Source organism: Rhinichthys klamathensis, unplaced genomic scaffold, assembly GCF_029890125.1.
Source record: "Rhinichthys klamathensis goyatoka isolate OS25496 unplaced genomic scaffold, OSU_Roscu_1.1 h1tg000197l_1, whole genome shotgun sequence".
Classification (NCBI taxonomy): Eukaryota; Metazoa; Chordata; class Actinopteri; order Cypriniformes; family Leuciscidae; genus Rhinichthys; species Rhinichthys klamathensis.
The window spans coordinates 2,286,505-2,300,158 of NW_026606723.1; the positions used below are offsets into that span (position 1 = coordinate 2,286,505).

At 41.4% G+C, this 13,654-nt stretch overlaps 1 protein-coding gene across 5 annotated transcripts in view; it reads left to right on the plus strand.

The window, feature by feature from the left end:
• Window positions 1–1,008: 1,008 nt before the first annotated feature.
• Window positions 1,009–13,654, plus strand: part of cadm1a (cell adhesion molecule 1a) — a 309,712-nt gene continuing 297,066 nt past the window's right edge. For 3 of the 5 annotated variants that reach the window (XM_056263058.1, XM_056263061.1, XM_056263059.1), the window contains exon 1: window positions 1,009–1,157. In XM_056263058.1, coding sequence (XP_056119033.1) covers window positions 1,067–1,157 — 91 coding nt within the window. In that variant the 5' untranslated portion in view covers window positions 1,009–1,066. The remainder of the gene's footprint in view (window positions 1,158–13,654) is intronic. The other 2 variants (XM_056263060.1, XM_056263062.1) reach the window with 1 other exon arrangement.

Sequence of the window (13,654 nt, forward strand, 5' to 3'; positions counted from 1 at the left end):
GCTTGGGCCCGTAATCGCTGCTCGCAGCTATATTTCCAATTGTTTTTTTTTAATCAATTTCTTTACTTTTCTTTCATTTTTTTTACCTCTAGTCCTTGCATTACTTGCATTGAAAAAAACGTTGCTGCCTTCAACTTGTACATTCAACTTGGATGTTTAAGTCATTTCAACTTAAATTACATTAAAACGGACTTAAAAAATTAGTTGAATCTTGTAGTTGAAAATTGCTTAACTTATTTTGATGAGTTAAAGCAATGTTATAACATATGTTGTAACATATTGATCTTTTTTTTTTTTACAGTGTTTTATTCCAATGTCATTCAAAAAGTTGAGTGCATTTACAGTATACCTTTTTCAAATTAACACGGTTAATATTTAATCCTTAATCCTAAATATATTTCTAATGTAATATACCTATTCCATTCCAATCTTCCATTCAAGATTTTTTTTTTTATGTCTGTGCATGTGTTCAGAGAAAGCGAAAGAGACAGAGGTAACGCCACTAGAGGCACCCTTTTTAAAGACCTTATCCTGTTGCACATTGTGAACACCCATGGTAACCATGGTTCCTACTTAAATATGTTGTTATAGTTAGCACAGCTACAGTGGTATTAGTAGGCTACCACTGAAAATTGTATTATTAGTATATTATTATTATGATAGTTTGAATGATATCCAAAATATACATATTGATACAGTTTAATTGTTTATTGTTTAAGTTATAGTTTTATTAACAATAAACACAGTAGGCTAACTGTAGCCTATAATAACTGCACTGATGACATTCTGCCGAAAAATATAATGTTTACCATTGCACTTTTTTTTTGGAGGGGCAGGGAAGCCTTTTTCTTCTGATCAACAGGGTGTTTTTACAGAAACAAACAAATTTGTCTTTAAAAAAATCTATTCAATAACATCAAGAGACCCGGTTCAGTAGGCTATAAGGATTGTATTAAATGCATTGACGTTCTTTTGAATGGGTGTTTGTTCCCGCCCTTTCCCAGCATCTCATAACGCGCAGCTCCCGTTGCTCTAGGTGAAGCTCAACTCACTCACAAGCTTCAGAATGAAGCAGGTGTCCAACATGGCGAACACGAGCAACGGATCTCTCGCTACTCTCCTCATTTTATTCACCATTTCGGCAGCTATCCATACAGGTAGGAACTGTGCTTTTCCTTTAATCTGCTTGTATTTTAAGGCAAAAATGGTTGAGCCAGCTCGACGGACATTCGCCGCCTGCGGAGATTTGTAGCCTACACAGTGTGTGGCGTCTTGGTTGAAAGTGATAGTTCAAAGTACCGACGGGTTACAAAGTTACATATGTGTTGTCGAAACTGAAGCGGTCGTGTGAAATGTGGGTTTTCTTTTCATTTCTGTTAACTTTGACGCGATAAAGTCTGGAATTGCTTTTCCTGCGGGTCTCTCGTGCGGGGGAAGCGGGATGTTTCTCTTCCTTACATAAACTGAAATTGTTTCACCAGCAAATTAGATGCGGTAAAGATAGAACCAGATACATTGTAAATATGTTTTCACTATATTAGCAGCCTTTTGGCGAGCGAAACATACACTGACCTTTATTGAACGCAAAGCTGCGTTCTGAAATAGGCTAACAGCTTCTGTTCCAATGGATTATTGTAATGGATTTGTTGATCAATTTGTTTCTTTAAGTGACATTTGTTCTTGTTTTTGGTTCTCGAATCACATTTTATTAATTGCAGTCGTTTTGAGTCCTTGCGAGCTTGCAAGTCATTGGAATGGATTGTGAAAAGATACAGCAGTTGCATCTGCATCACGGAACGCGATGCATCGGCTTCATGCAGCTCGCATAAGCATGTTAATAAGTTCCTTTAAGTTTAAGGAATAAGTTTAGGAATACCCATGAACGTCGTTTGTTTATCACCTTATGTTTTTATTTTAAAGGGACACTTCTCCTAAGATTTAAAATGGTCGTCATTTGCTGTTCCTCTTGTTCTTTCAAATCCGTCTTCTGTGGAACACAAAAGGAGATGTTAGGCAGAATGACAGCCTCAGTCACCATTCACTTTTATTTTATGGAAAAAGATGCAATGAAAGTGAATGGTGACCGAGGCTGTCAGTCTAACATTTTTGCGTCTTTTTTGTGCCCCACGGAAGAAATATAGTCATACAGCTTTGGGACTCCACATGGAACAACATGAGGGCGAATAAATTACAGAAGTGTCATTTTTGTGTGAACCGTCCCTTTAAGTCAGAGTAGCGCATTTGAGTGTGACCGCTCGCTCTAAACTGGCTGCATCCGCGCGCTGTTTCTCTGTAGCCTACTGTTCTCATTTCTTGATATATCCAAACTTTAGGGGCTGTGGTTAAAACAAACACATCACATTTTGGAAAACATTAGAATAATTCGCATGGTCTTCGCTGCTTAGGGGATGTTTTGTTGCTCGTGGCACTGCCAATTTCCTCCGTCATTCAACGCAGTCTCTAACAGACTGACCTTTTATTTACCCGCTCTTATATTTTATACCCGCTTTCCTTATAGAATACTATTCTTTATAGAAGAGGGTCCCCAGCTAACAAAAAAACGTCCCCAGAACGTCCCCTGAACGTCCACTGCGAACGTCCCCTGAACGTCTTCGTGTAGGGTTCTTTAAACGTTCGCAGGACGTCGTGGGGGACGTTCGCGGGACGTTTAGAAAACTTTCGGGGACCTTTACGGAACATTCACTAGAAGTCCTTTTAACATCTTAAGACCCTTTTATAGTGTAGCATTAGTCTGATAACACAAAATCGAACAACCAAGGAACAAACACACAACAAGGAATATCAGGAAACAAAAATACTTTTATTTTCATAAACAAAAAAAGTGCGTGTGTGTGTGTTGCGTGTCTAGTTGCCAAGTTTCCAGCTGAAACGAAGTTCACATGTGTCTTCAAATGCGCTGGCAGCTGTGTGTGTGTGTGTTTGTCGGTCAGCTGTGGGATTAATCCGATGGCAATTCTCCCCCTTTGGCCCTAAAACAACAAAATAAACATATTCAGTTATGATTTTATCCAAATGGAATATAACGTTGTCTCATTTCAGCTACATTTAACGTTAGCTTCGTAGTGTTAGGCATAACGGTTATCAGCGGTACATTGCGGACAACTTCAGCAAACGTTTTAAAAGGTAACATTTTCATATAATTTAAAGACGGACAGTGGTTATGGTAACTAATTTATAATAACCTAAAAATTAAAAATACCTTTAGACAGACGACGGACAGAGAAAACACAATAAGGCTGCGTCTGAGGAGGACCGTTAACTGTCACTACGCTACGCAGCTGAGCGTTGCCATGGATACAAACCATAGACTGTGATACAAACCGCATACATAAGGAATGACGTCACTCGCTTAGGTGCATTTGATCCTATGATTTGATCGTCACTTGCTTGTTTCTCCAATTTTTTTTGTGTTATTTGATCTGCATGTGCTATCAATAATTAGAACAATATTTTTCCTAAAATATATTATTTTTAATAAAACCAGTCACCTTCGCCTGACCAACAGTTTGACAGGTAAATGTTAAGGATACTTTTATTTGTCTTACCGTGTTACTCTCCACTTTCTTTCCAGCAATTTTTCATTCTTCACGTTTTCCTTGGCTGCATTCATCATTTGAAGTCGATGCATTCTTTTAGAGCTCCTGGGATTCAACCTCTTCGTGCATGTGGAATAGCCTTTATAAATAGCTCATATTCAATTGAATCAATTTTCATGTTTTTGATGTTTAAATTATAACGGGTGAAAACAGACTCGTGGTTTTATTACATCTTTAATTAGTGATATAATTTACATGAAAGTTATTATCTTAACATTAAAACACTAACATTTTTAACATGAACTTAATTTTACAATTAATGCAAATATTTGCATTTATATTTTAGTTTAATCATTCGTTTGTCTGAGTTGCAAAGTGTCAGTTGATGATGGCAAACGCATGGGCGACTGGATTTTGCAAGTGTTGTCATGGAAATGCCAGGTGAGGGACGAAATAGGGACGTTCGCAAACTGGCCCGGACAAATGTCCTCAGAACGTCCGTCAGCGAACGTTATAAAATGGACCAAATGCGAACGTCATCGGAATGTCCGTCAGCGAACGTTACAAAATGGACCAAATGCGAACGTTATCGGAATGTCCTTCAGCGAACGTTACAAAGCGGACCAAATGCGAACGTCATCGGAATGTCCGTCAGCGAACGTTACAAATGGGACCAAGTGCGGACGTCCTCCGAACGTCCGATCGGGAACGTTACAAAGCGGACCTAATGCGGACCTAAGGGGACGTTTGAAACGTCCGGGGGACGTCCCTTGTTTGCTGGGTCATAGTATATGCCATTCATTCTTGTCAACAGAATTCGTAGTGTTCAAACGTAGTCAACAAGTGCAGGTCTCTTCGCTTGGAAAAATAATAACGTCTTGGTCGATGCTCGTGCTGCTTCTGCTTAGAAGCTGCATATGGGCTAAGCATCTCTTCGTGAGCGTTTTGTCCCTTTGCGACAATTGTAACTTGTAGTCGCTCGTATGCAGTGTGTAGATGGTGTATGACTTTATCCCTCCGGATAACGATGCTCAGACAACGTGTGCAATCATATACCTGCTTTCACTTAGGAGAAATAGTCCGTGATTAGAAAATCACATCGTGTCAAAACAAGGGACTTTCTTTACCCTTACCTTTCTTTATGCGTTTCGTTGCTGTGCTTGGTGCCAGCGATAGTGTAGAGAGATAGGCTATAGCATGAAAAACCGGTTTTCTTATCGAGTTTCTTGATGTCCTCATAGAATGATTTTTGCGCAATAGACAAATTATTATAGCGATCTTGCAATCATTCTGAAATCGACATGTTACACTATCATCTATTATTTGATCTGTCACCACTTGTCTTTTAGTGTGGAGTCAGTATAATGTTATGAGTAATACAGTTTTTTCTGCAAACCTTTTGTGTTGGTTAGCCTATCATTACTTGACCAGCTGTGTGTTGGTGGCAGTCAATATTTCTAACAGAAACTGGCATATTACGTAGGGGGCATATCTATGCTCATTAAACAGTTGACTCTTGCCTAAATGTATAACAGTGTGTTTTTTTGTGTTTACATGACTGTAGCAAAATATTATGATATGATATATGATAAAGGGTTTGAACTATGTTTGCATTAGCACCCTCGGTGCTAGAGAAAACAAACCTTTTCTAATTATAATTTTGACTTGAACCATTATAATTACTTTAATGCCTTTTATAATGTGACCTCTAGCATTTCCTATATAGCTAACCATCACTGTTGCTTCCAAACTTGTACAAAATCTCCATCAATTTACTCTTACTACCCCCTCTGACTCTTTAAATGATTGGAGTCTCTTCTGTGCCCATTGTTTGGAGGCTTTAAGCATTGTTTAATTGTGCTTTTGTGTTTCCACACAGTGTCTTTGAATGTAAAGGACAGAGGTTTATGCTTTAGCCCTGCTTTGACAATAGTCTCACATTTCAAGGAATCCCTTAGTTTTCCATTAGCCAGTGATACTGCTTTCAAATTAGATGAACGTTTAGTACACAACATATAGCACATATAATTTGTTTAGGGCCTGCAGCAAACAAGTATGGAAATAGAGAAAAGGCAAGCAGCAGCTTAACCAGGTTGCTGTTATTAGACGTTTCTTCCCATTTGAAGTGTCTATTATTTGTTTTGCTCCACTTGGCTGTCAGACTAATACCTTACAGAGTGAAAATGAAAATGGCTGGGGGAGAAGCTAATCCACATAAGAATATTTTGAGGATTACGGCTGGAATCTGCCATGCCCGCCTCGCTATTGATTGGTTGCTTTGCTCTGTAAAAATGACAGCGAAAGGAGAGACTAGAGCTCTCTTAATTCTTTCAGTTTGGGCTATATAGAGAGATTACTGGTGTTATTGGTAATGTTTTTGTTATACGTGTGGTGTGTGAGGCGATGACAGACATTCTTATGGTGTCATATGGCATATATTTCTATTATAACATTTCGCTCAGTTGCTAAGTTTATGGCATGGCTCAATTATTTGGTGACTGAAAATGAAATGCTGTGCGTGTCATGATTAAAAAATCAGCGAGAGATAAATTGTCGTTTGGATTGGATGTTTTGAATTGGAGAAAAATACTTTAAGCAAAGGTCAGGTTAGGTGCCTCAACCTAAACACCACTTTGACAGACGTGATGATAATGATTGATGAGTCAAGATGCTGAAAGCAATACAAAACTCAACCACTAGATGATCAATGAACTCAATGACTTTGACAAAGACAAAAGCCCCTATTCAAACCCATTGTGAACATGGCTCATGGATTAAATTATGTATATATTTCAGTAAATAAAGGCAGTTGTGTCTTGATTAAAATTCTGTAACATTCCCTTGTTTCTGCACAATGGAGGCCACAAAGGCAAAATACATGCCTTGCTGACCAGCATATGAGTTGTTTGATCCTAATTTCTTCTAAATTGCTCTTTGTTTGGGTGAAATATCCAACAAGGATGCTTTATTGTACAGAAGCCAAACCGGGATGCTTCTTTGCTGAGTAAGAGAATCCCCAAGAATTCATTGTCATGGAATCAGCCGCTCCATGTATCACCCAAAAGATGACTATCAAACAAAACGTGCTTTAAAAAATGCTTCAGACACTTAATTGCATTTTAGTAGTTCTCAGACAGTTCCTTTCTCAGTTCTCAGACATCAGACAAGTTTTTATTAATTCATATCTTAATCTACATTATCAGATAAATAGATTATATGAAATATTCATTTGACATATTTATGTATTATATATTTGTTTCCTTTAATTTTAGAGACAGACAAAAAAGGCAATTTATTTCAATCATTGAGTTGTTTCATTGAACATTATTTATAATCTGTCATTATGCAGTTGCACCTTGACGCTTGGTGGAAGCTGAGACCGTTTTTTTAACGCTCAGTGTGACTGCGAAATTGTTTTGCAGACAGCTGGTGAACCAAAGGGTCAAATTGTGAAACACCGCACCACTACAACTTCCCACATCCCATCCTTTGTTGGAGAGCTGCTGATGATAGAGCAGTTTAACACATCATTATATTGCAGCTCACACTTAGCAAGTTCTCATTAAATTGAGATTACTAGCACCCATTAGCATTACCATTAAGACCAATTCACCCACTCAGATGTCTTGTGTATAAGGTTAATCGCTGCTCTTTTCTCAAAATATATCTATTTCCCATCAAGAGACAGAAGATATGTACTGTAATTGTTATCATAAAGTAAGGTCCCTTGGGAAGCACATCCATTTATTTTCTAGCTGTACAAATAAGGATTTAGTGCTCTCTGATAAGCACCAATGAGTTTTTCCTCTTGCAGTACACATGAAGATAAAAGATGACTCTTTGGTTCAGAAATCACTGCACAGTCAAATGCTTGGAGGTTGGTCTGTTCATAGTTCGGAAATCTCAGGACGCTGGATTACATATTTAGTCCATCCAGCAAGAATTGAACTTGTTGGATCCATTGAAGATGTTAAATGGCTTGGAAGTTGTTGGCTCTTCTTTCTGTATAACAATTTGTTCTTTGATAGTTCTCTTTGTTCACAGCTTGTATTGTTCAGAGCTTTTTGTAGCTTTGAGTCGCAGCATGCAGACAAAAAGATAAATGTGCACGCAATCTTTTGGAGTTTCAGTCCATTCATTACAGCCAATGTACAAGCGCTTGGCTAGCCTATTTTTTTGCGCTTGTCATTTTATTGTGGTCTGACATTGAATCATTGGGTACATTACAATTTGTATCTCACTCCCCGTTTCATCTACTTATTTAAGATTGCTGGGGCTTTATATCAGCACGGCTGGCACTCATCATTCTATCCCCTTCACACTACCTTAGGGTTTATTAATATTATTTTATCAGGTCACACTTGAGCAAATGTGAAAGGCAGTGCATACAGGCAATGTTTGTTTTACAATGAAAAAATTTAGCCATTTGACCTACTATGTCAAAAGGATTCGTTTTTCCTTATAAAACAAAATAGGTCAGGCTGTAATCTCTGTCTGGTGAAATGCTGTACGGTGGCCCGCTGGGGTGATCTGCGATTCATCTAACCACACGGCAAGAATTTCTCAGTACTCTGGAAGTGGCATGTCTTGGGTCAACATCAGATTAAAAATAGTGTTTGTATTTGCTAACTTGCCACAGGGATCGTAGTTTTCATGTCAGTATCAAAGGCAGGTTAGAATTGCATTTAACGTTTATTAATGATCTGGATTCACTTGAAACATTTTAGGAGAATTGATTGTTTTTTGGCACATATTGAACAAATGGAGTAGCCTTACCTTATAAATCTTGAGTCAAGTCAAGTGGTTTGTTACTTATGTCCATGGCAGCGAAAGAAACAAAATAGTGTTAAATAGGTGGTTGTTGGACTATTGTGACTGATCCCTAAAATATAGTCAGTAATCACAGACTGTTTACCGTTAGGGGCTTTGTACAAATGAGCTATACAGATGGGTGTAGAATTCCGCATTAGTTAAGTAGATACTGTGCATGTGCAGAGAACCAGTATTGCATATCTACATAGTATTGCAGTCAGTGGCGTAGCAAGTCAGTCCCGGGCCCATATGCCAAAAATATTTGTATGGGCTTCCCTAGACCCCTCCCCCTAAGTACATCGAAGATACATTTATAGATGTTCACTGTAGCCTATCAAGAAAATACCATACCAATAATACCATAAATAAAGCCCACTCTACCCAACAACTTTTCACAACCTGGGGTGTGTTTCCCAAAGCCAACTATGGTCGCAAGTTCTGCCGTTACCTATAGAGTTCAATGGAAATTGCGATCATAGTTAGCCAATGATGCTTTTGGGAAACGCACCCCAGAATGGAACTAAAAAAAGTCTAAAATAACCAAGACTCAGCCAATGATAATACTAAACTACTGCATGCAATGCAAACACAAACGATCTTAGCACGGTGGCCCAAAAAACTACTCACTAATTTTAGTTGCATTTTCCGGGCCTTTCTTTAGGAAAATTCATCCACGATGTCCTTGGTGTTTAATTCACGGCTTTGTGCATTCTCAATGGAAAGAATTGCTAGTCCCGATAGTCTGTTCTGCGACATGGTGCTCCGCAAATAATTTTTTATTAGATTCAGCTTTGAAAAGCGCTTTCCTGAAGGAACAGTAGGGGTGGAACGGTACATGTATTCGTATTGAACCGAACCGGTACGGGCTTCACGGTTCGGTGCATGAATTTACACGGAGAATACACAGTATAAAAATAAATAAAACTCACGTGCAAATTAATTAATGTAATACTTAACTACTGTTAGATACGCGGGTTCTTTAGGGACACATAATCTGTAGCCCCGCTTTAGGCGAGCTCCGGACTTTAGAGAGTCCCTCCCCTTCCGGTCGACTACCATGGGACCTTATTTCGGAAAAATATTGTATGGTAGTCAATGGTGTCAGGTTGTTACAGGTAGCTGAAGACGAGGACACAGGAATAGCAGTATAGTTGATTTATTTACAAATTTAAGGTGATGGGGATTACTAAATTAGACAGACCGGGAAAACTAACAGGACTGAACCAAAATCACAAAGACAGGGGGAAACTAAAACGCAAAACTGAACTAAACACATAGAAAACGTGACAGAACCTCCCCCTCCCCAAAGGCGCGTCCTCGCGCCGTATAACATCCAAAGGGGTGGGAGGGTGGGCGCCCTGGAGGCTGACGAGGGCATGGTAGTGCAGGGACGGGAAGCCTCCAGAGCGGAGCTGGTAGCTCGGGGAACCGGGGTGGAACGGGCTGTGGGCGTGGCCATGGCGGATCAGGCTATGGGCGTGGCCATGACGGAGCAGGCTGTGGGCGTGGCCATGACGGAGCAGGCTGTGGGGGTGGCCATGACGGAGTAGGTTGTGGGCGTGGCCACGGCGGAGCAGGCTGTGGGCGTGGCCACGGCAGAGCTGGCTGTGAGCGTGGCCACGGCGGAGCTGTCGGACCCTCGGGCGTCCAGGGCGGAGCTGTCGGACCCTCGGGCGTCTAGGGCGGAGCTGTCGGACCCTCGGGCATCCAGGGCGGAGCTGTCGGACCCTTCGGGCGGCCGTGGCGGTGAGGACCCTTTGGGTGGCCGTGGTGGTGATCTTTTTTCAGGCCTCCGTGGGTCTTTGGCCGACCACGGCGAAGGCGTATAGCCCCCCCGGCTCAAGGTTTAGCAGCTACTAGAACAGTAACAGCCACAAAGACTGACACAAGCACAGAAACAAACACTGGCTCGGGAACAGACACCGGCTCAGGAACGGGAACAGACACCGGCTCCGGAACGGGAACAGACACCGGCTCGGGAACAGACACCGGCTCAGGAACAGACACCGGCTCAGGAGCCACTAGAACAGTAGCGGCCACAAGGACAGACACAAACACAGAAACAAACATTGGCTCAGGAACATCAGACACTGGCTCCGGCTCAGGAACAGCAGACACTGGCTCCGGCTCAGGAACAGCAGCAGACACTGGCTCCGGCTCAGGAACAGCAGACACTGGCTCCGGCTCTGGCGGGCAGGCGATGGGCTCAGGCTCTGGTGGGTAGGGGATGGGCTCAGGCGGGCAGACCGGACTTGGAACCGGTTGGAGTGGGAGATCTTCCACGAGGTATGTGGATCCACACGCCCACAGTGTGTGATCCACAAACTCCAAAAAGGACATACTGAGGTCCTTCACCAGAATTATCTGGGCTAGCGGGTCCTTTAGACCACCCCAGAAACTCTGTTTCAGTTCCTCTTCATTCTGAGTCACATCATCATATAACTCTAGGTACAGCCCCGCATACTCTTCTAGAGAGTGCTCCTCTTGGAAGAGGATAGGTGTTTTAATGGGGCTCATCTTGTTCTTTTTTCTCCTTCTGCTCATATTCGTTTTTTTTCTTTTCGGTAAAGGGTTGATCGTTCTGTCAGGTTGTTGCAGGTAGCTGAAGACGAGGACACAGGAATAGCAGTATAGTTGACTTATTTACAAATTTAACTTTCTGGAACATACAGGAACAAAAGAACAAGACTTCAGTGAAAACAACCATACAAGGACGACGATCAACCAACACTGAGGGAAAACACAGGGCTTAAATGAACGGGGACTAACGGGATAATTAACTGAACTCAGGTGATGGGGATTACTAAATTAGACAGACCGGGAAAACTAACAGGACTGAACCAAAATCACAAAGACAAGGGTAAACAAGAACGCAAAACTGAACTAAACACAGAAAACGTGACAAATGGCGAGAGACAACAAATATTTTGATCTCGTTTGAATTGTGCTCTGAATTACACATACGATGTTTGTCAATTTAAAGGCACACTGCGGAACTTTTGGCCACTAGTGGCGCTCGACCTGTAACTTTCACGTCTAGCGTCCCTAGAGGCCACAAGCTCCGCAGCACTGTCGCAAAAGTCAACAAAAAGTCAACCGGTCCGCCCATAGACAGTGGGTCAGCTTCCCGTGTCTTTAGATTGTGTGTGCTTGCAGTGTTTGAGGCGGGCAGCCTGGCCGCGCTCGATCTCTTATAGCAGTCTGCTGAGAGAGAGCGAGCGGCTTAGTGCTAACATGTCTGTGAGTGAATGTGGGCGCGGGACGGCGGGCCGGGCACATTTACTGCACTAAAATCACCGTCGGCCTGAGCTGACTGTAACTTATGTGTGTTGGTTTCGTTTTACAGAAACCGTGGGACATGTTGTGTGTAGTGTTTGTGGGCACTGAGTCGTGGGAACGTTCACTACATTTAATGTACATTTGACATGAGTCGATTTTATTTGTGCGAGCCCTGCACTGTGGCGGGCTGTGTTTGTGTGTAGAAATGAACAATGGGCTGTGGGCATTTTATTACACTCATAACACCATCGGCTGTGGCCGGAATACCAGAAAATACTACACTGCTTATTTGATTTATCTGTGTCACCTTGGAAACGGCATTTGTGTGCAGGCAAGCGTTAGCATCGGTCGGGCACCCATCCTCCTCCTGTAGCTCACGCCAGCGAGCGAACGCTGGACCAATGGTGATCCTCGTCCTGGCTTTTCATTTGTCACTATGCCTTTTTCTTTTTTTTAGTGTCCTCTGACAAAACCTTTGCCTTCTTCCTTGTAGCTGTTGGTTCGGCCATGACGAAAACATACAGACGGCAATCAAACGCGAGTTGAGCACTCACGTCAGAATCTGAGGAAGTTGTGGGTGGTGGGGGAAGTGACGTATGCCGTAAAGCGGTCGAATTTTTTAGTTCTTTTTGTGCTCGGGTTCCTACCCGAACCCCGAAGTTACATAGTGCTAGGAAAAGCGATACAGACACCTTCGGGCTTCGGCAGACGTGTCATTCAACCTATTGTAAGTCGATGTACCATCTCAATGGGTTTTGGTAATATATTATAAAGGTTGAAAAGTTCCACAGTGTGCCTTTAAAAGATACATTTTAAAGTCAAGAAAGTCGCAGTTTGATGTAAACCTGTTGAGGTATAAGACTGAAAATACGTAATTACAAAGACTACAAACCCAAAAGGTGCACATTTTCTCTCAATGATTGAAGCTAACTTTACTGAAGCTAACGTCTGTAATTTTTTCTATAGTCTTACGTTATAATCGTAACGTTACGCCGTCATGCCTGAGTGTTTTGTACCAGACTGCACACATACGAGCAACAGATATTGCTCGTGATTGCGCTTTCCGGGAGATGTAGGTCATTGAGCGATTTTCACATTTGTTACTCTTCTGTTTTATGACAAACTGCAACTTTCTTGACTTTCATAATTATCTTTTAAATTGGCAAACATCATGTGTAATACAGGGCACAGTTCAGACGGAATAAAAAGATAAGTTGTCTCTCGCCATTGACTACCATACATATTTTTTCCGAAATAAAGTCCCATAAGCCGGAAGCGGAGGGAAGGGACTTAAGCTCTCTATTAGACATTCTCTGTATGTATGCAGTTTTTTGTCAGGTCGACTACGGTCCAGTGAGTGAGTCAGAGATAGCAGTACTAAGGACAAGTATGGCGAGTGGTGGGGACCCGCCGGCCTCTTTAAGATCGCAATTTTGGGTTACAATTATTTAAACCAACAAGCTTCAATATTAGGTTACTCACTTGCGTGCGCGCGCACTCTCTCTCTCTCTCTCTCTCTCTCTCTCTCTCTCTCTCTCTCTCTCTCTCTCTCTCTCTCTCTCTCTCTCTCTCTCTCTCTCTCTCTCTCTCTCTCTCTCTCTCTCTCTCTCTCTCTGGCTCTCTCTCTACTTCTCTTTCTCGGGTTAATTAATAAAAATTATTACAGCGCTACTTTATTTCACTTCGGAATTCTAGATCTGAGTTGTAGATAAACGGGAGGGGAAAAATCAGAACTATATATCTTTTCCGTTTGACCAGCAAAACATTCATGAGTCAAGACAGCTGTTATCTTATCTATTTATCCAACCCATTTAAAAACAGTCTATGGGTGCCATCTTTTGGACATTCATCATATTGCATTGGTTTTCATTTCTTGTCCTCAAACAGAGCACTAATCTGTTTATTTTTAAGTTACACATTCTACATTGATTAAAAAAGAAAATCAAATGTGTTTTTTAATGGTAGTATTATTTTATACAGAAATAAATTATGTATAATTCAGATGA